We start from the raw sequence: 23,483 nt of genomic DNA on the forward strand, positions 1-23,483 counted from the left end.
CTTCACGTTTTGATTTGGAATAGAATGTGTAGTGTTCCCAATGCATTTGTGTGTATGGAAATAAAAGCTATTAGAAGGATCTTGAGCTGTATTCACTTTTTTAAACACGCTGCTATTATTTTGAACACAACTGTATAACTGCTGCTCCATTCAGTGGTCAGATCCCCTCCCATCTAAGTCACCCCCTTCTCTGTGGATAGGGGATAACCTCTTCTAATGTACACAGATCATTGCAGCCAGCGTCACTGGAATGGATACACACAAGGAGGTCATTCATTTGGAGCTTACCTTCCAACTATAAGTTTTATTGTATTGGTGAAGATGCCATTCAGACCAAGCGAGAGGCTGGCAGCTGCAAGGGACAAGAAACAACATAACTACACAGACAGAACCAGGATTTGTGTAAGAAAAGGCTAAAGATGAAAAAGAAACGACCAATTCAGAACCTGCTCTCATCCAAGCATTACAACCACAACCTGCTGAAATCTATGCACTCCACGCAAGGCTTCATTTCCCCTGAAGTATCATTGGTGGTGGTGGTGGTGGTGGGGGCTCCTCCAATTACTGGCTATCAAGTCCACCTATAGAAACCTAATGTCAGCAACTACTTATAAGGCAGCAATTTCTGCAGCGCTGCCGCCAGCCATCCTGAAATTAGGGGGGCACAATGGGAGCTGGAGCCCACAGGGGGGGAATATTATATATATACACACACACACACACACATTTTTAGACGGTTCTGATCCCCACAGAGCGATCGCCGGGGGGCAGACTGGACATGCACTGCTCTTAGCCGATTAGGAAAAGCAGCGCATGTGCACTTACAATAAAGGCACGGACGAGCTTCCTCTAAAGCTCCTCCATGTCGCGTGCAGCCATGGACGAACTGGCTGCATGGCAGAGCGGGGCTCAGGGGGCATGGCTTATTATAAAAAGATTAGCAGACAGATTTTTTAAATAAAGTACATTTGGAAACTCATTTTTACCCTGCCTCCAACAATGTTGTGTAAAGTACTTATATAGTGGCCAACCCCTTTAAATTTAGGTTTTTTTTTAGCAGAAAAATGGTTGGAAAAGTGTACAGAACCTTTAAAAGCAGAACAATAAAGGGATGGTGCAGCAAAGAGTCCCCTGATGTAGAAATGCTTTTCAATCTGAGTGTTTGTTCCCTGTGATATATTGATGCTGAAGCACAGGTAAATTATTGTGATCACATATGGAATGTAGTGCATAAAGTTAAAGGGGTTGCACAGCAATGTATATTGATGGCCTATCCTCAGGATAGGTCATCAATATCAGATCGGCGGGTGTCCGACAACCAGCGCCCCCGCCGATCAGCTGTTTGAAGATGAGGTGGCGCTCCATGTGATCGCAATTTCCTCTTTATTACATTGCCCATCATCTTGGAAGTGCACTTCAATGACGAGTATTCGCTTCAATCACTTGAATGGAGTGCGTACTTGTAATTACATTACGCCACCGCTCCACAGGGCTGCCGCCGATATATTGCTGCACAAGCCCTTTAAGTTTGCATTAAAGGGGTTCTGCACATGAATAAACTGGTGCACAAGTGGCAGATTTCAGGATTGGGTGCAGCTCTCTCATATACACCTTATTCCAATCCGACCTCTGCCCAATGATTGAGGGGGATACGGTGGTGGAGATGCAGATGCAGAGTGTACATTAATCTGAATCCCAGCGTCTGGCACAGCATTTGAGTATAAAACTCAGGGTCGGACCAGCCATAGACCCTATAGGGAAACTTCCAGGTGGGCCAATGCCCAAGGGGCAGTCTGAGCCCTCCTCACGATCACCAGCCATGGTAAGTAATGGCCTGACTCCTGAAATTAACTGTACTGCTTTCGAAGGCAACAGGAGTAGGAGGACAGAAGGTGGTAAGCTGGCGTTGGCCACCACAGAGGGGTAGTTTCAAGGGAGGTATTTTGTGCTGCTTGGGGTTATGCACTGTGGTATTTGGCTGGGGTGGTATAATGTGCCGCAATATGGTATTGCTGGCCCCCGCCCACTTGTGTTGACCCTGCCTTCATTCAAATTGGTCCCCATTACAAAACTTAAATATTTTTTTTCCCAGGGTCACTTTAGGTTCCCAGCCCACCCCTGGTAAGACTCATTTAATAATATTGCTTGAGATGCAGATGCTTAGAATATTACCAAATATGGCTTCCCTTGAATCATTGAGATCGGCTCGGCGGCAGAGACGTGCCAGAAGCACAACGGAAACCGGGGCCATAATAGAAATCAGCTGGAGTGGAGAGGGTGGTAAAAAAAAAAGTAAAATTACAGGTTACAATGCAAGCAATACTACAAGAAAACTGTACAAAGGAAAAAAACTGAAATGAGTAGCAAGACGTAAAGTACAGATGGATGAGAGTAGGACTTCAGGATCAGACTACACATGTTTGTAGTCTGTTACCATGGAGACACAAATGCACAGCAGCTGTAGAAACAAAACAAAAGATTTTTTTTTTTTATCAAGACCATTTGCAAAGATTCTTCATTTTCCATTTTAGAAAGCTTGAGTAATAAGTGTGCATTCAGAGGGCACAGTTAAAACTGCATAAAAAAAAACAAGTGTTTTTGCCTCCGTTTTCGACGTGGTTTCCATGGTTACGACCACCCTGCAATCCAGCAGCGGTGGTCGTGCTTGCACAATATAGGAAAAAAGTGCCGGGACCATGGGACCACATAGGCTGATGCTTTTTCCTATAGTGTGCAAGCACGACCACCGCTGCTGGATTACAGGGTGGTCGAAGCCATGGAAACGAGCAGTGTATAATGTGATGGAAAAATGAACCAGCCAGCAAAGGAGGCAATATGGACAATCACACTACATTAGTAAGTGCCTTGTATTAACTTTCTCTACATGGTAAATGCCATTTACTGAAGTGACACAACCCCTTTAACTGTCTGAAACTGCACCAAAAAAATGGGCATAATTGGAGTCAAACTGTGCTAAATTTATTTATTCTGGTGCCAAAAATTGGTATAAATTAAGCCAGTCAAAAAGTGGAGTAAGGAAAAGTGGGGTCTAGCAAGATGCGCTAAATTTATCACACACCATGTGCCTCTATGATGAATTTGGCGCAGTTTCTGCTGCTTTGTGTAGTTTTCTCCTGTCCAAATTTAAGACCATAATAAATCTCGCCATCCGGCTATCTTCTAGTCAAAGTCTCAAGCTACCAAACACTTACAAACATGCTGTTGGTGGGCACCCGGTCGGACGTCACATAGGGATTTCTGTACAGCCACATCTCTTCGGGCTGTATAACTCGCTGGAAAGGATACATCATTTCTGTTATCCTATAGACACAAAGAAACAGGATTAGGGAACAGGCTCATTCAGCATCCAAAGGGGAAGGATTCCAAACCAGCATATGATACATACACATATGACGCAGGTTATGATAAAATGACTTGAGTAAAATCCTTTAATCCAGCATCCAATATTTCAGAACGTTTAATCGTTTGCAATAAATTGCAATATAAAGTGCAATCGACTGCACTCTGATCCATAGATGTAGATTGTGCTGCTTACACCATTCTTTCTGCACGGACCCGCGGGGCACATCTCGCAGAACACAGATCTGGAGACCGCCAGGTCAGTACCACACAGGCATATGGACATCACTCACCCATGTTGCAAGACTTAGTGGCTATATGAGCTTAAATGGCAGTAATTAGATTTTGTACCCCCCCCCCCCCCCCCACACAAACCAGTAGAGCCATACTATCCTTGTAAAACTCTACTACCTGGTATCCTGCTGCTCCCGCCAGCATACCATAGAATCAGGTCAGCATACATGTCAGCCTTCCTATATTTTTTGTACCCCTCCCCCACCACCTCAAGGCGTTTCTTCTGCCGTCTTATTTCTTAAGTCACCTCACTGCCCCAATGTAGCCTACCCACACTCCGGTAGCCTTTCTCTCCCACCATATGCCTTGCTGACCCTGGTGGTGCCTTCCTGCCCCCCAGACACCTCCCTGCCCACCTGCCACTTCGCTAGCCCTGAATTTGCTGCACCCCATGGAATCTCTCTGGCAACTAGGCACCTTCCTAGTCCTCATGGTGCCTTACTGACCCGAACAGTGCATCTCCACCCTTCATTATCCCCGATTGTGCCTTCCTATAGCCCTACTAGTCACCAGGCTCCAGCCCCTCCCGCCATAGAGCTCTGGGCCAGGTAGAGAAATAAAGGAAGCGAGAACGACTCCAGCTCCTGGTGTAATGGCTGGTATCGTAGTTAACTCTGATGCCGGACGCTTAACTCCCTAGATGCCGCGGTCAACAGCGACCACAACACCTAGGCAGTTACATAGAGGCTCCTTATCACCATAGGCCTGCCATGACTGTATGGGTATTAGGGCTCATGCACACAAATGTATTTTCTTTCCGTGTCCGTTCCTTTTTGCGGACCATATGCGGAAACCTTCATTTTAACAAGTCCGCAAAAAAAAAAAAAAAAAACAGAAGTTACTCAGTGTGCATTCCATTTCCATATGTCAGTTATGCAAAAAGAATTAAAAATAGAACATGTCCCATTATTGTCCGGATTACGGACAAGGATAGGACTGTTCTTTTAGGGGCCGGCTGTTCCGTTCCGCAAAATACGGAATGCACACGGACGTCATCCATATATTTTACGGATCTGTGTTTTTCTCCCCTGAGGGAGGTACATGAGCCCATAGAGACTGACATCTGAGGACTTACAGAAATATCCCGAGAAGAAGCAGCCTGATCAGGAATTCTGCTGCAAAGCCTTCCAGGATCCTTTTGTCCATCCTTGTGCTGATCCCTAGAAAATAAGAAAAAGGGAGTGATGTAATCCACGTCTACAGTCCCTGGACCAGCCCCCATCACTGTAGTCCACTGCGGTCACAAGAGACGTGGAGAAACCGTGTGTGCAGGCTATACTCCACAGGTTCATATTTACTTTGAGGTAATGAATCTGCTTAAAATAACATAACATGTTCAATAGGTCAACATATTCTCAATCGGGAGAGGGGAACGCTCCCAGCATGGATGGAACCAGGAAGCAGAGATCAGCCGGGACCCGGTAAGGGTGGGAACTGGAGCGGCGGGAAATCAGTAAGGTGAGCAATGATTATTTATATTTTTTTATTATTGTTTTACCGATTCCCCTTTAAATCTTATGGACTACAAAAGTCATGTGTAGCCTCAGGTCGGGAGGTTTTGCACCCATGGAGGTAGTCATGTCCCCCACCCTTCTATGGTATGTTCTAAAAATAAAAAGGCATTTCATAGCTAGAGATCATCCTCGTAACAACCATAGAAAATGAGGTTATTGCCCATTTTCAACTGAGACAACTTCGAAAAAATATTCTTCGTAAGTACCGTAAGATAAAAAGGTCTGGGGTATGAAGGCCACCTGCTCTGCAGGAAGTTGAGCGGCTTCCTCCTAACTGCTGGACAGGGAAAAATACTTGGAGGAATATAGAGAATTATAGTACCCCAGACAACGAGTAGCTTAAAGGGGGTTTTCCTGTAAAATAATCCTGTAATTCTGTAATGTATTTCTTTTCCCATTAATGCTACTGTCTCCCGCTTTGGGCTGTGGTTACATGACCATGTCCATTTCCTGTGATGTTTTGTCCATGGGAGGGGCAGTGATAAGACAGTGTCTATGTAACTAGCTGGGCGTTAGGGGTGGTGCTGGAGCTGTGGCAGAGGAGGGAGAAGTGCATCATGGGTTTGGTTGGATACAGCAACAGGAAATGCTACATACAGGATGGGAACAAACCAGAGGGATCAGTTTAAATGGTGAAAACGGGTCAGGAGAGTCCAAATGGAAGAAAAAAAGAAAAATAAATAAATAAAATAAAAGCATAGAGAAGATGTACAGGAGGTAAGCAACTACATGAGCACACCTGTTAAAAACCATAGTAAATCCCCCAAACTCCTTTTAAAGTCCAGAATGGGTATTACAAGGAAGAGGAATCCCATTTCTGAGTTAATGGGGAGGTGGGGGGTTATCTTCAGGATCCTCATGTCTTGCCCAGAGTGGAGAGTGGTTACAAAGAGCATTCTTCGTCCAGGAGGACCTGTCTTGTATTATTACACAGGCAGCCCATTGATATGATGTGTAATGCCCAATTTCCCCTGTGGAGGCGCTGCAGGGAGATGTAAATCTTAATGCCAGGTTTCCCACAGATTACAGCTGATCACTCTGGGTCCCAGTAGGGAAAACCTTACAAACAGTTTATTGTCACAAGACCCTTCTAACAAGCGGCGATTATATGGATTTTGGCTAGATTTAGTGCCGCCCATACACTCTCCCAACTCCACATACGGTATTGTCTGTATTCTCAATGAGAGCCGCTGATAGACACCTCTGGTTGGAGGCTCACCTCACCAGAGGGATCGGGCGCCGACATTCACCCATCTGTCAGGAGAGAATCTGCTGCGCTCTACACATTAGATTGTCAGGGGGTGCAGCCGACAATAGCCTAATGTGTATGGGGCCCTAGGGTACGGTACGCCGACCCGGGGAAAATCTGTTGGTCGAGTACTGTGGAACCAGAGTTTCTGCTGTGTTCTGCACGCTGGTTAGCTTCATTCAATGGAGACGATCGGTGTGTGGCCATCCGCCGCGGTCTCAACGCTCGTTCAGATACAGAAACCGATGCGCGATAGGGCGGTATGCTTTTTATTCAGTACGTTCAATAAAGAAGCGACGATCACTGCCTCCCATTGAAAACAACAGGAGGCAGATTCAAGTCGTTCTTCCGATGTGGAATCAATAGCTACATGTGAGCGAGGCTCTGAAGGTCTGTATTATGGATGGGACACCCAAGTCCCTCTGGTTTTAAATGGACTTTAATGACTACAATGAGTTATGGGTATGGTGGGGGTCTGAGATAACTATAACAGAATAATCCCATATACACACTATATGTATACAGACTAATCTCATATACACACTATATTATATGTATATACTGTAATCTCATATACACACTATATTATATATAATAGTGTGTATATGAGATTACAGTATATACATATAACAGGGATGCCCAACCTGCAGCCCTCCAGCTGTTGCAAAACTACAACTCCCAGCATGCCCGGACAGCCTACAGCTATCAGCCTACAGCAGTGAATGATGAGAGTTGTAGTTTTACAACAGCTGGAGGGCCGCAGGTTGAGCATCCCTGTTATATGTATATACTGTAATCTCATATACACACTATATTATATGTATACAATATGTATATAGAAACATAGAAACATAGAATATGTCGGCAGATAAGAACCTTTTGGCCCATCTAGTCTGCCCAATATACTGAATACTATGGATAGCCCCTGGCCCTATCTTATATGAAGGATGCTCTTATGCCTATCCCATGCATGCTTAAACTCCTCCACTGTATTTGCAGCTACCACTTCTGCAGGAAGGCTATTCCATGCATCCACTACTCTCTCAGTAAAGTAATACTTCCTGATATTACTTTTAAACCTTTGCCCCTCTAATTTAAAACTATGTCCTCTTGTAGCAGTTTTTCTTCTTTTAAATATTCTCTCCTCTTTTACCTTGTTGATTCACTTTATGTATTTAAAAGTCTCTATCATATCCCCTCTGTCTCGTCTTTCTTCCAAGCTATACATGTTAAGGTCCTTTAATCTTTCCTGGTAAGTTTTATCCTGCAATCCATGTACTAGTTTAGTAGCTCTTCTCTGAACTCTCTCCAAAGTATCAATATCCTTCTGGAGATATGGTCTCCAGTACTGAGCACAATACTCCAAATGAGGTCTCACTAGTGCTCTGTAGAGCGGCATGAGCACCTCCCTCTTTCTACTGGTAATGCCTCTCCCTATACACCCAAGCATTCTGCTAGCATTTCCTGCTGCTCTATGACATTGTCTGCCTACCTTTAAGTCTTCTGAAATAATGACCCCTAAATCCCTTTCCTCAGATACTGAGGTTAGGACTGTATCACTGATTTTATATTCTGCTCTTGGGTTTTTACGTCCCAGGTGCATTATCTTGCACTTATCAACATTAAATTTTAGTTGCCAGATTTTTGACCATTCCTCTAGTTTTCCTAAGTCCTTTTCCATTTGGTGTATTCCTCCAGGAACATCAACCCTGTTACAAATCTTTGTGTCATCAGCAAAAAGACACACCTTACCATTGAGGCCTTCTGCAATTTCGCTGATAAAGATATTAAACAATATGGGTCCCAGAACAGATCCCTGAGGTACCCCACTGGTAACAAGACCTTGGTCTGAATATACTCCATTGACTACAACCCTCTGTTGTCTGTCCCTCAGCCACTGCCTAATCCATTCAACAATATGGGAGTCCAAGCCCAATGACTGCACTTTATTGATAAGCCTTCTATGTGGGACAGTATCAAAAGCCTTACTAAAGTCTAGATAAGCGATGTCTACTGCACCTCCTCCATCTATTATTTTAGTCACCCAATCAAAAAAATCAATAAGATTAGTTTCACATGATCTCCCTGAAGTAAACCCATGCTGTTTTTCATCTTTCAATCCATGGGATTTTAGATGTTCCACAATCCTCTCCTTAAGTATGGTTTCCATTAATTTCCCCACTATTGATGTCAGGCTTACTGGCCTATAGTTGCCCGATTCCTCCCTACTACCTTTCTTGTGAATGGGCACAACATTTGCTAATTTCCAATCTTCTGGGACGACTCCTGTTGCCAGTGATTGGTTAAATAAATCTGTTAATGGTTTTGCTAGTTCACCGCTGAGCTCTTTTAATAGCTTTGGGTGTATCCCATCAGGCCCCTGTGACTTATTTGTATTAATTTTAGACAGTTGACTTAGAACCTCTTCCTCTGTAAAGACACATGCGTCAAAAGATTCATTAGTCTTCTTTCCCAACTGAGGTCCTTCTCCTTCATTTTCCTTTGTAAAAACTGAACAGAAGTATTCATTGAGGCAGTCAGCTAGTTCTTTATCTTCTTCCATATACCTTCCTTCTTTAGTTTTTAATTTGGTAATTCCTTGTTTTAGTTTCCTTTTTTCATTTATGTATCTGAAAAATGCCTTATCGCCTTTTTTCCCTGACTGAGCTAATTTCTCTTCTGCCTGTGCTTTAGAAGCTCTTATAACTTGTTTGGCCTCTCTCTGCCTAATCTTATAAATTTGTCTGTCACCCTCATTTTTTTTTATAATTCCTAAATGCTATCTTTTTGTTTTTAATGATTTTGGCCACTTCTGCTGAGTACCACAGTGGTCTCTTCCTTTTTTTGCTTTTACTGACAAGCCTAATGCAATCTTCTGTTGCCTTCAATAGTGCCACTTTTAAGTAGTCCCATTTCTCCTGGACTCCAATTAAACGGCTCCAGTCTGATAGGGACTCGTATACCACTAATCTAAATTTTAGAAAAGTCAGTTTTTCTAAAATCTAAAACTTTTGTTTTTGTGTGGTGTGACTCAGTCACTGTACTTATAGTAAACCACACTGACTGGTGATCACTAGATCCCAAACTTTCCCCTACAGTAATATCAGATACCAAATTCCCATTTGTGAATACTAAATCTAAAATGGCCTCCTTCCGGGTTGGCTCCTCCACTACCTGCTGTAGAGATAATCCCAGTAGGGAATTTAGAATATCTGTACTCTTGGCAGAACTAGCTATTTTGGTTTTCCAGTTTACATCTGGAAGATTGAAGTCTCCCATAATAACTTCCCCCTTCAATGTCATTTTAGCTATTTCCTCAACTAGTAGATCATCTAATTCTTTGACTTGGGTAGGTGGTCTATATATAACACCTACACGAGTTACCTTATGATTATCAAGCTGCAAGGTAACCCAAACTGACTCTAAATTGTTCTCGCTAACTTGTATCAAATTCGATTTTATGCTATCTTTCACATACAGGGCCACCCGTCCCCCCTTCTTGCCTTCTCTGTCTTTCCTGTATAGAGAGAACCCTGGTATTTATATATCCCAGTCATTACTCCCCTTGAACCACGTCTCAGTAACAGCCACTACATCTATATTCTCAGATGCCATTATAGCCTCAAGCTCATTGATCTTATTCCCTAGACTGCGAGCATTTGTAGACAAGACTCTGAGATTGTAATCCCATATACACACTATATTATATGTACATACAGTAATCTCATATACACATTATGTGTATATATACAGTAATTCCATATACACACTATATTATATGTATATACTGTAATTTCATATACACACTATATTATATGTATACATTATGTATATACAGACTGTAATTCCATACAGACTATATCATATGTATATAGACTGTAATCCTATATACACACTATATTATATGTACATACAGTAATCGCATATACACATTATATGTATATACAGTAATTCCATATACACACTAGAGTTGTTTCTGGTACCGAATTTTCGATACCCAATCGATACTTTTGCCTGGTATCGACCTCGATACCAGGATTTGCCTTTTTTTGATACTAGGCTTCCGCAGTCTAGTATCAGAGAACAAGGAGCGCTCTGCTCTCAGCGTGCTCCATGTTCTCCTCAGCAGCACAGGGGAGAAAGAAGCAGCCTCTCCCTCCCCCTGTGCCGCTGCCACCAATGAGGAGCGAGGGGCGGGCACACTGCGCCACCAATGAAAGTAAATGTTTAATACAAATTCAGAGGCGGGTGCTGGCGGGGAGCTGCGATTAGCGGCAGTTAACCCCTCAGGTGCCGCACCCGCCTCCTGTATTAAAGAGGACCTTTCATCTGGCAAAAAATTCTGAACTAAGTATCATGATATGTACAGCGGCGCACAGGGATCTCACTGCACTTACTATTATCCCTTGGCGCCGCTCTGTTCTCCCGCTATGTCCTCCGGTATCTTCGGGGACTTGGTTATACTGGGCGGAGACTGACCTTGTTCTCCTGGGTGTCTCCTTCTCCCAGGCTGTAGCGCTGGCCAATCGCAGCGCAGAGCTCACAACCTGGGAGGTTTTATATTATCATTGGTGGCGCAGTGCGCGCTCCCCCCCTCCTCCCCAGTATTAAAATCATTGGTGGTGCAGTGCGCCCCCTCCCCTCCACCCCCCCCTCCAGTATTAAAATCATTGGTGACAGTGGCAGCTTCTGATCGGAGCCCCAGCAGTGTATTCCTGGGGCTCCGATCGGTACCATGGCAGCCAGGACGCTACTGAAGCCCTGGCTGCCATGGTAATATCCCTGCTGCTGTGTGTACTATGCGCAGGGCAGCAGGGACAGTGTGAAGTCCTATTCACCCTAATAGAGCTCCATAGGATGAATAGGACAAGGGATTAAAAGATCCTAGGTTCTTGCCCCTAAAGGGGGAAATAGTTATTAAATAAAAAAAAAACATCAAAATATTAAGTATAAATCACCCCCTTTCCCAATTTTACATATAAAATATATAAACAATAAATAAATAAACATATAGCTAAATCTAAAAAGTTCAAACTATTAAAATATAAAAAAAAATGTCCTATGCGGTGAATGCCGTAACAAAAATAAAAAATACGCGCTTCGCCATTTTTTTCGCGTGGTATCGAGTATCGCAATACTTTTTTATGGTATCAAAACCGAATCTAAATTTTTGCATCGAAACAACCCTAATACACACTATATTTTATGTATATAGACTTTTTATCCCATATACAAACTATATTATATGTATATACAGTAATCCCATATACAAACTATATTATATGTATATACAGTATATACAGTAATCCCATATACACACACACACACACTATATGTATATACAGTAATCCCACACACACACACTATATTATATGTATATACAGTAATCCCACACACACACACTATATTATATGTATATACAGTAATCCCACACACACACACTATATTATATGTATATACAGTAATCCCACACACACTATATTATATGTATATACAGTAATCCCACACACACGATATTATATGCATATACAGTAATCCCATATACACACACTATATTATATGTATATACAGTAATCCCATATACACACACTATTATGCATATACAGTAATCCCATATACACACACTATATTATATGTATATACAGTAATCCCATATACACACATACACTATATTATATGTATATACAGTAATCCCACACACACACTATATTATATGTATATACAGTAATCCCACACACACACTATATTATATGTATATACAGTAATCCCACACACACTATATTATATGTATATACAGTAATCCCATACACACTATATATGTATATACAGTAATCCCACACACACACACTATTATATGTATATACAGTAATCCCACACACTATATTATATGTATATACAGTAATCCCACACACACACTATATTATATGTATATACAGTAATCCCATATACACACACACTATATTATGTATATACAGTAATCCCATATACACACACTATATTATGTATATACAGTAATCCCATATACACACACACTATATTATATGTATATACAGACTATAATCCCATATACACACTATATTATATGTATATACAGACTGTAATCCCATATACACACTATATTATATGTATATACAGACTGTAATCCCATATACACACTAGATTATATGTATATACAGACTATAATCCCATATACACACTAGATTATATGTATATACAGACTATAATCCCATATAAAGTAAAAAAAGGGTTTGAAAGGGCACTCAAAATATCTAGATAGAGTATGGAATACGAAGTTTTAGTATAAAAATTGCTATACAGATAAAATTACAATTAAAAATTACAATAAAAAATTTGACACATGATTGACACATAGTTAATAACATATAACACCTGCATAAAAATTAGGCATCCCGTTAATATTGGTAATTAGGTTAATGCTTGTGATATGATCATATAATCGCAATATTTGGTCATATATCGCCAATATATCTCAAAGAAAATACGCTTGTGGCTGGTTATGGAATTGTAGCAAAAAGGTTTTTGTAGCAAAAAAGTGTTTTTGTTCATATGGTCATAATGCATAGTTGTAAAAAAAGGACAGTGACAGCAACAATTGGTCAATAAATCATGTTCATAGTCTTACCAAATTTTTATTAAGGTAATAGAAGTGGCAAATTAATATTTTCTTTGAAAAGTCACCAGGTAATGAGTATTTTAAAAGTATTTTAAGCCGGCGGCTTAATTGACATTACCTCTCCTTCAGGTTGGGGTGCCCGTCTCTGCTTCGGTATGTGGAGCGGTGCCTGGGTGCACTATCCTTCCTAGTTGAGATGTGAGGCGATGTGAGACACACCGGCGTCTCACGTGGTCTATCACACGGTGTCCCACGTGGTCGGAACTCCGGACCTGGAAAATGGAGTGCTCGACATCTTATTTCTGGCACTTAGAGTTGCTTCTATTTGTAGAGTTGAGATATATATATATATATATGTATATACAGTAATCCCATATACACACTATATTATATGTATAAATTATGTATATACAGACTATAATCCCATATACACACTATATGATATGTATACAGAACATAATCCCATATACACACTATATGATATGTATATACAGACTGTAATCCCATATACACACTATATGATATGTATATACAGACTGTAATCCCATATACACACTATATGATATGTATATACAGACTGTAATCCCATATACACACTATATGCATATACATACTGTAATCCCATATACACACTATATGTATATACAGACTAATTCCATATACACACTATATGTATATACAGACTGTAATTCCATATACACACTATATGTATATACAGACTGTAATCCCATATACCCACTATATGTATATACAGACTGTAATCCCATATACCCACTATATGTATATACAGACTGTAATCCCATATACCCACTATATGTATATACAGACTGTAATCCCATATACCCACTATATGTATATACAGACTGTAATCCCATATACACACTATATGATATGTATACAGAACATAATCCCATATACACACTATATGATATGTATATACAGACTGTAATCCCATATACACACTATATGATATGTATATACAGACTGTAATCCCATATACACACTATATGATATGTATATACAGACTGTAATCCCATATACACACTATATGCATATACATACTGTAATCCCATATACACACTATATGTATATACAGACTAATTCCATATACACACTATATGTATATACAGACTGTAATTCCATATACACACTATATGTATATACAGACTGTAATCCCATATACCCACTATATGTATATACAGACTATAATCCCATATACCCACTATATGTATATACAGACTGTAATCCCATATACCCACTATATGTATATACAGACTGTAATCCCATATACCCACTATATGTATATACAGACTGTAATCCCATATACACACTATATGTATATACAGACTGTAATCCCATATACACACTATATGTATATACAGACTATAATCCCATATACACACTATATTATATGTATATACAGATTGTAATCCCATATACACACTATATGTATATACAGATTGTAATCCCATATACCCACTATATGTATATACAAACTGTAATTCCATATACCCACTATATGTATATACAGACTGTAATCCTATATACCCACTATATGTATATACAGACTGTAATCCCATATACACACACTATATATACAGACTGTAATCCCATATAAACACTATATGTATATACAGACTGTAATCCCATATACACACTATATGTACAGTACAGACCAAAAGTTTGGACACACCTTCTCATTCAAAGAGTTTTCTTTATTTTCATGACTATGAAAATGATGATTACACTTACCGGTAATCGGATTTTCCTGACCCCACGACAGCACCTTAGAGAGAGATGGCTCCGCCCCAGGACAGGAAACCTGCAGCATAAAAAGGTGGAGCCGCTCTCCCACCTCAGTGAGTTTCCAGAGCATGAGAGGGACTCCCCCTTACGTTAGTTCAGTTTAACATTCTTCTTTTTTTTTTTTTTTTTTTTTTTTTGCAACACCCGTGAACACACAGACTTACACCAACAGGGAGGGAATAAAGAGGTGCTGTCGTGGGGTCAGGAAAATCCGATTACCGGTAAGTGTAATCATCATTTTTCCCCTCCCCCACGACAGCACCTTAGAGAGAGATTTCAGAGATCAGCCTCAGGGTGGGAAACAGTACTCAAGACTTTTGTACCAAAGAGAAGGTCAGAAATAGAGTCAAGTTGAAGCCTATAGTGTTTATAGAAAGTGGACGGAGAAGACCAGGTGGCAGCCCGACAGATCTGTTCAATGGATACGCTGGCCCTCTCAGCCCAAGAAGTGGACACCGCCCTCGTGGAGTGAGCCCTCACAGAAATAGGGGGAGACACACCGGATACTGAATACGCCAAGGATATAGCTTCTCTGATCCAGCGGGCAATAGATGCCTTAGAGGCAGTATTACCTTTCCTAGCCCCGCCGAACAGAACAAATAAGGCAGAAGACTTCCTCCAGTCCTTAGTCACCTCCAGGTACTGCAAAATACACCTCCTGACATCGAGGGAATGCATCTCCTTCTCTCTGTCATCCTTTGGTTCTGAAAAGAAAGCCGGAAGAGCTACCTCCTGAGCCCTATTAGTCCTAGAAGGAACCTTCGGCATAAAGGCGGGATCTGGTCTGAGAACTACCCTGTCTTCTCTGATGGACATGAAAGGGGGGTTAATGGAGAGGGCCTGAATCTCCCCAACCCTTCTGGCTGACGTTAAGGCTACCAGCAAAACTAGTTTAAGGGAAAGCACTTTAATTGAGCAAGAGACTAGAGGTTCAAAGGGATGTTTAGTTAGGGCATTTAACACCAAGTTAAGGTCCCAAGGAGGAAATCTAGGGCCTGCTACTGGCGTAATCCTATCTACTGCCTTGAAAAACCTAACAATCCAAGGGTCCATGGCTAAACTCCTTCTCCCTAAGACCGATAAAGCTGACACCTGCACTTTTAATGTACTTTTTGCCAACCCTAGGGACAATCCCCTCTGTAGAAAATCCAACACCTGAACCACTGAAAATTCTAATGGCCAGGAAACACTTTCTGTGCCTATAAAGGATAGGAACTTCCTCCATACCCGTGCATAAATAATATTCGTCACCTCCTTTCTACTTTTCATCAGAGTGGAAATGACCTCCTTAGAGAATCCCTGACTGGCTAAAAATGACCTCTCAAATTCCACGCCGAAAGATGCAGAGACTCTACCTCCGGGTGGAATACCGGACCCTGTGACAATAGGTCCGGAATTCCCGGCAGGATCCATGGATCCGAAACCGACATGGCCCTCAACAGGGAAAACCACGCCCTTTTCGGCCAGAAGGGAGCTATCAGAATCACTCTCGCCCTTTCGTATCTGATCTTCCTTATCACTAACGGAATCATTTGTAGCGGGGGAAAGGCATAACCTAGCGGGAAGTCCCATCTCTGGAGGAAGGCGTCCACCCCAGATGGGCACTCTTTTGGACTGAGGGAGAAGAATTCCGGCACCTTTCTGTTCTCCCTTGTGGCAAACATGTCTACCGAAGGCAGACCCCATAAATCTACTATCTGGGAGAATATCTTTGGACTTAGTGACCACTCCCCCTGACGTAGCCTGTGGCGACTCAGGAAGTCTGCCTGAAAATTCTCGACCCCTCGAATATGAATGGCCGAGAGATGAAGCACTTTCTCCTCTATTTCCTCGAAAATCCATCTTGTCTCCTTCTGTAAGGAATCTGACCTGGTTCCTCCCTGACGATTGAGATATGAGACCACTGTCCGATTGTCGGACATCACCCTCACATGTCTGTTCTGTATCATAGGAAGAACTGCCCTCAAGGCCAACAAAACAGCTCTCAGCTCCTTTCGATTTGACGAGAACAGCTTCTGACCCTGGGACCACTCTCCCTGAAAGATCTGATCCTCCACGTGAGCCCCCCATCCCCAGGGGCTGGCGTCCGTAGTCACAACTACCGGTTCCGGAAAGGACCAGGGAAGTCCCTGAGTCAGATTCTCTTCTTCTTTCCACCAATTTAGGGATGAAAGAGTTACGTCGGACAAACTTATAACTGACTCCAGAGACGTCCCTGCTCGCCTTGCGGCAGCCAAAATCTCTCCCTGTAACTGGCGAGAGTGTCGCTGCGCCCACTGGACTGCTGGCATGCAGGATGTTAAGACTCCTAACAGGGACATAGCTTTCCTTATAGACAGGGTTCCTCCTGACTGAACCCGCCGAACTACTCCCTGAATCCTGGCTACCTTCTCCTCTGTGAGGAAAGTTTTCTCCAGCCTGGAATTTAAAACCAGACCCAAGAAAACCTGGCTTGATGATGGCTCCATCCTGGACTTCTGGGTATTCAAAAGCCACCCCAGGGACTGAAGTACCTCCATCACCCGATTCAGAGCCCAGACACACTCCGCTTGAGTTTGGGCCACCACCAGAAAGTCGTCCAAGTAAGGCAGAAATGTGATGTTCTCCTTCCTGATGAAGGAGGCCATCTCCGCCACTACCTTCGTAAAGATTCGAGGTGCCATGGAAAGGCCAAAGGGGAGTGCCTGGAACTGGTAATGAAGAAGCCCAGTTTCGGTTCTTACAGCCACCCGGAGGAATCTCTGGTGATCTGGATGAATCGGAATATGATGGTACGCATCTTTTAAATCCAGAACCGCCATATGACAACCCGGAGATAAAAGAAATATTGCTGACCTGATGGTTTCCATCTTGAATTTCCTGGCTTTCAGGAATTTGTTCAGGTATTTGAGGTTTATTATAGTCCGGTATGACCCATCTGGTTTCTTCACTAGAAACAGGGTGGAATAAAAACCTCTCCCTATCTCTGACTCTGGGACAGGAAGTAACACTTTCTTGTTTATTAGTTTTTTTATTTCTTGCAGCATAATGATAGAAAACTTTGAAATCACAAATTTTTCTGCGGGGTATCTCAAAAATTCTAACCTTAGACCTTCCCGCAGAAGACCTATCAACCATCTGCCCGCCATCTTTTCCCAAGCAGGAAGAAAGAATCTTAATCTTCCTCCTACTGGGATCATGGCGTCATTGCTTTCCTTGTTTTCCCCCACGAGCTGCGGCTGATCTAAACAAAAAGCCCTTACTTCCTGATCTAGGCCTTGCTCCCTGCTCTCTGTCCCCCGTCTGCTTTTTATTCTGAAATCCACTCGGGTTCCGAAAGGGCCGTCTATATTGCTTAAATTGAGTGAAAGATTCTTGGGGAAACTTTTTCTTTCTATCTGCCGCTTTTTCGAGTAAGGAGTCAAGTTCAGACCCAAAAAGGAACTGGCCATCACAGGGAATGCTACACAATCTCAGCTTGGACGGCATATCCCCCCCTTTCCAATTCTTAAGCCACAAAGCACGTCGCGCGGAATTGGAAAGGGATGCGGCTCTCGCTTCCAGCCTCACCGAGTCCACTGCGGCATCTGCAATGAAGTCCGCGGCCTTCTGGAAAGTGGGCATAGATGCCAACAATTGCTCTCTAGGGCATTTATCCCTAATCTGCCCCTGTAGCCTATCCAACCACAGTGACATAGATCTCGCAACCACTGTGGCGGCTATACTAGGCCTGAAAGCCGCCGCAGAAGATTCCCATGAATTCTTAAGGGCAGAATCTATTCTTTTATCTAAGGGATCCCTCAAGAAACCCATGTCCTCAAAGGGCAGAGAGGATTTTTTAGAAATTTTGGAAATGGCTACATCCAGCTTCGGGGCCCTGTCCCAAGATGTAGATGCCTCTTCCTCAAAGGGGTACTTCCGCTTAAAGGTTTTAGAAATAAACGGTTTTTTATCCGGTTTTTTCCATTCTTTTTCTATCACAGCTGCGACCGATTTATGGACAGGGAAACACCTACGCTTCTTTTCCCTAAGTCCCCCAAACACAACATCCTCTACAGATCTATTTTCTCTGGTATCTTCCAATTCCAGGGTAGATCGGATAACCTTTAACAATTTGTCCGTATCTTCTGCCGGAAAAAGGAACTTTCCTTCTTTGGTGTCATCCTCCGAAGAGAAGGAATCATTAGAGTCCTCATCCCCGGAGAGAGAGCCACTATCTTCCGATTCCACGTCGGACTCCTGTCTCACTTCTCTTCTTCTCTTCCTACCGGCTTTCAAGGAATTTTTGACTTCGGACATAATAGACTTAATGTCTTTTAGAAGACTCGGAGTCTCCTCGGCCACTGTCTTCTCAATGCACTGCTGACAGAGCTTCTTAGCATAAGTAGAAGACAGCGAGCACTTGCAGATAGGGCATTCCTTGTTCTTTTTCTTTGTCGCCACCTTCTTAGGCACCGTCTAAGAAAAATGGAATATACCCAATCTAAGTAACAGCCTAGACCCTGAAAGGAGCGAGAATAGGACTCACAATACCGGCGGCAAGATTTCAATATCTGCACATTCAGATCTCCCTTCTTCATCCATAATGAAAGGTAACCTGCAAAAATATTGCCCAGGTTATCTACTGCCACCAAGAATTCCTCTCACCTGAGAGATACATAGTTACTGCAAACCTCTCCACGCCAAGATAGCCCAGGAACTTGGTCCACTTCAGGCACACCGAAAACAGACAACGGCGTCCAATAACTCCAGCACCCTCATACCTGTATGTAGTAGGTTTTAAAACTGCCGGGCAGCCGAACTTCCGGTCACCTGACCGGAAGCGCACGGCCGTGGAACGCATGGCACTTCCTGTCCAGACGCCACCCACCAGCGTCTACATCCGGTGGCGTCCTGGCTGGTTTGCAGCAATACTGGGGCCTTCTGGCCACCCTAGATCCGTTGGTGCGGTCCTCCTCGTCTGAGGGACCAGCACCTTCTGCCCTTGTGACCCGGGATCTTCTCACCGGTATCCTGCCCCCGACGCCTGTGGGGATGATCGGACAGGTAAACAAGCCGCCTCCAACCCTCCGGCATCTACCGGGACTTCCAGGTCAGGACGACAACTGCAGGCTCCCGTACCAGGACAGGAAACCTCACTGAGGTGGGAGAGCGGCTCCACCTTTTTATGCTGCAGGTTTCCTGTCCTGGGGCGGAGCCATCTCTCTCTAAGGTGCTGTCGTGGGGGAGGGGAAAAATTGTAGATTCACACTGAAGGCATCAAAACTATGAATTAACTCATGTGGAATTATATACATAACAAACAAGTGTGAAACAACTGAAAATATGTCATATTCTAGGTTCTTCAAAGTAGCCACCTTTTGCTTTGATTACTGCTTTGCACACTCCTGGCATTCTCTTGATGAGCTTCAAGAGGTAGTCCCCTGAAATGGTCTTCCAACAGTTTTGAAGGAGTTCCCAGAGATGCTTAGCACTTGTTGGCCCTTTTGCCTTCACTCTGCGGTCCAGCTCACCCCAAACCATCTCGATTGGGTTCAGGTCCGGTGACTGTGGAGGCCAGGTCATCTGGCGCAGCACCCCATCACTCTCCTTCATGGTCAAATAGCCCTTACTTTCAAAGTTTTCCCAATTTTTCGGCTGACTGACTGACCTTCATTTCTTAAAGTAATGATGGCCACTCGTTTTTCTTTACTTAGCTGCTTTTTTCTTGCCATAATACAAATTCTAACAGTCTATTCAGTAGGACTATCAGCTGTGTATCCACCTGACTTCTCCTCAACGCAACTGATGGTCCCAACCCCATTTATAAGGCAATAAATCCCACTTATTAAACCTGACAGGGCACACCTGTGAAGTGAAAGCCATTTCAGGGGACTACCTCTTGAAGCTCATCAAGAGAATGCCAAGAGTGTGCAAAGCAGTAATCAAAGCAAAAGGTGGCTACTTTAAAGAACCTAGAATATGACATATTTTCAGTTGTTTCACACTTGTTTGTTATGTATATAATTCCACATGTGTTAATTCATAGTTTTGATGCCTTCAGTGTGAATCTACAATTTTCATAGTCATGAAAATAAAGAAAACTCTTTGAATGAGAAGGTGTGTCCAAACTTTTGGTCTGTACTGTATATACAGCCTGTAATCCCACATACACACTATATGTATATACAGACTGTAATCCCACATACACACTATATGTATATACAGACTGTAATCCCACATACACACTATATGTATATACAGACTGTAATCCCACATACACACTATATGTATACACAGACTGTAATCCCATATACACACTATATGATATGTATATACAGACTGTAATTCCATATACACACTATATGATATGTATATACAGACTATAATCCCATATACACACTATATGATATGTATATACAGACTATAATCCCATATACACACTATATTATATGTATATACAGACTGTAATCCCATATACACAATATGTATATACAGATTATAATCCCATATACACACTATATGATATGTATATACAGACTGTAATTCCATATACACACTATATGATATGTATATACAGACTATAATCCCATATACACACTATATATGTATATACAGACTATAATCCCATATACACAATATGTATATACAGATTATAATCCCATATACACACTATATGATATGTATACAAGCCGTTTCCTGCTTTATAAGCTCTGGAGCGGTGTGATGACTGTACATTATGCAGGAAGGAGTTAATACTATGACTGCGAACACCACGGCTCGGCACGTCCGCAGCAGGCACTAGCCCCACGCCGGGCGCCCCCCTCATTATAGCGCTAATTTTCGCACTAATTACTAATTATCCGTCATTAGGACCCTGAGCCGTCATTCACAGCTGACTATGGGCTGTGACGTCATCGCCCCGCCCTCCTACCGTGCACACGTGGCGCTGCTCCCTTCTTGTCCAGGCGGCGCTGTCTCAGTCCCTATTTATATAGACGCTTCAGAACCAGCGAGAGGAAGTCATAGACGGACAAGCCCAGAAGACTGAGCCTGGCTAGTGCTGCCACCTGTCACCCGCCAAGTAAAGCGCATCAATTCCTTATAGAAGAAAAGCATTGATGGGACTTGGATTGGATATTGATTTCTCATAACTGGGGGATGAGAGTGACTATGGGGGAAAAGGTCCCCTTTATTCTAAGCGCTGTAATACATGCCAAACATTCTGGAACTAGCCCCAGAAGGCTCAGGGATAAGATAAAATTCCACCCCAAAAGTGAGGATTCCTGATGGGGACACAAGGGTTGTCCAATATTTATCTATTTTAAAAAGAGGTACTCTATACTCCCCATCCCAAACCTCATCTGTTCCAGTGCCAATGCCCCTTCATCTTGGCCCTGGGGAAAAAAACTAAAAGTGGCCCCATGATGGCAGGACAGCGTGAAGTAGCCGGGGCCCACAATACCACAGTGCAGCACAATATACTGCCCCAGGAAAACCACATACCACAGTGCAGCACAATATACTGCCCCAGGAGAACCACATACCACAGTGCAGCACAATATACTGCCCCAGGAGAACCAAATACCACAGTGCAGCACAATATACCGCCCCAGGAGAACCAGATACCACAGTGCAGCACAATATACTGCCCCAGGAGAACCAGATACCACAGTGCAGCACAATATACCGCCCCAGCAGAACCACATACCACAGTGCAGCACAATATACTGCCCCAGCAGAACCAGATACCACAGTGCAGCACAATATACTGCCCCAGCAGAACCACATACCACAGTGCAGCACAATATACTGCCCCAGGAGAACCACATACCACAGTGCAGCACAATATACCGCCCCAGGAGAACCAGATACCACAGTGCAGCACAATATACTGCCCCAGGAGAACCAGATACCACAGTGCAGCACAATATACCGCCCCAGGAGAACCACATACCACAGTGCAGCACAATATACCGCCCCAGGAGAACCAGATACCACAGTGCAGCACAATATACTGCCCCAGTAGAACCACATACCACAGTGCAGCACAATATACCGCCCCAGGAGAACCAGATACCACAGTGCAGCACAATATACTGCCCCAGTAGAACCAAATACCACAGTGCAGCACAATATACCGCCCCAGCAGAACCAAATACCACAGTGCAGCACAATATACCGCCCCAGGAGAACCAAATACCACAGTGCAGCACTGTATACCACCCCAGGAGAACCAAATACCACAGTGCAGCACAATATACCGCCCCAGGAGAACCAGATACCACAGTGCAGCACAATATACTGCCCCAGGAGAACCAGATACCACAGTGCAGCACAATATACCGCCCCAGGAGAACCACATACCACAGTGCAGCACAATATACCGCCCCAGGAGAACCAGATACCACAGTGCAGCACAATATACTGCCCCAGTAGAACCAAATACCACAGTGCAGCACAATATACCGCCCCAGGAGAACCAAATACCACAGTGCAGCACTGTATACCACCCCAGGAGAACCACATACCACAGTGCAGCACAATATACTGCCCCAGTAGAACCAAATACCACAGTGCAGCACAATATACTGCCCCAGTAGAACCAAATACCACAGTGCAGCACAATATACTGCCCCAGTAGAACCAAATACCACAGTGCAGCACA

At 43.1% G+C, this 23,483-nt stretch overlaps 1 protein-coding gene across 2 annotated transcripts in view; it reads right to left on the minus strand.

Annotated features, from left to right (window-relative positions):
• PLPP5 (phospholipid phosphatase 5) overlaps positions 1-21,769 on the minus strand; it is a 32,885-nt gene extending 11,116 nt beyond the window's left edge. The window contains exons 1-6 of one of the 2 annotated variants that reach the window (XM_040414758.1): positions 21,750-21,769; positions 13,170-13,323; positions 4,730-4,814; positions 3,213-3,321; positions 2,173-2,263; positions 289-352 (exon numbers count right to left, since the gene is read on the minus strand). In XM_040414758.1, coding sequence (XP_040270692.1) covers positions 289-352; positions 2,173-2,263; positions 3,213-3,321; positions 4,730-4,800 — 335 coding nt within the window. In that variant the 5' untranslated portion in view covers positions 4,801-4,814; positions 13,170-13,323; positions 21,750-21,769. Of the gene's footprint in view, positions 1-288; positions 353-2,172; positions 2,264-3,212; positions 3,322-4,729; positions 4,815-13,169; positions 13,324-21,551; positions 21,724-21,749 lie in introns of those variants that run through there. The other variant, XM_040414759.1, reaches the window with a different exon arrangement.
• Positions 21,770-23,483: the final 1,714 nt, after the last annotated feature.

This window comes from Bufo bufo, chromosome 1 (assembly GCF_905171765.1).
Source record: "Bufo bufo chromosome 1, aBufBuf1.1, whole genome shotgun sequence".
Classification (NCBI taxonomy): Eukaryota; Metazoa; Chordata; class Amphibia; order Anura; family Bufonidae; genus Bufo; species Bufo bufo.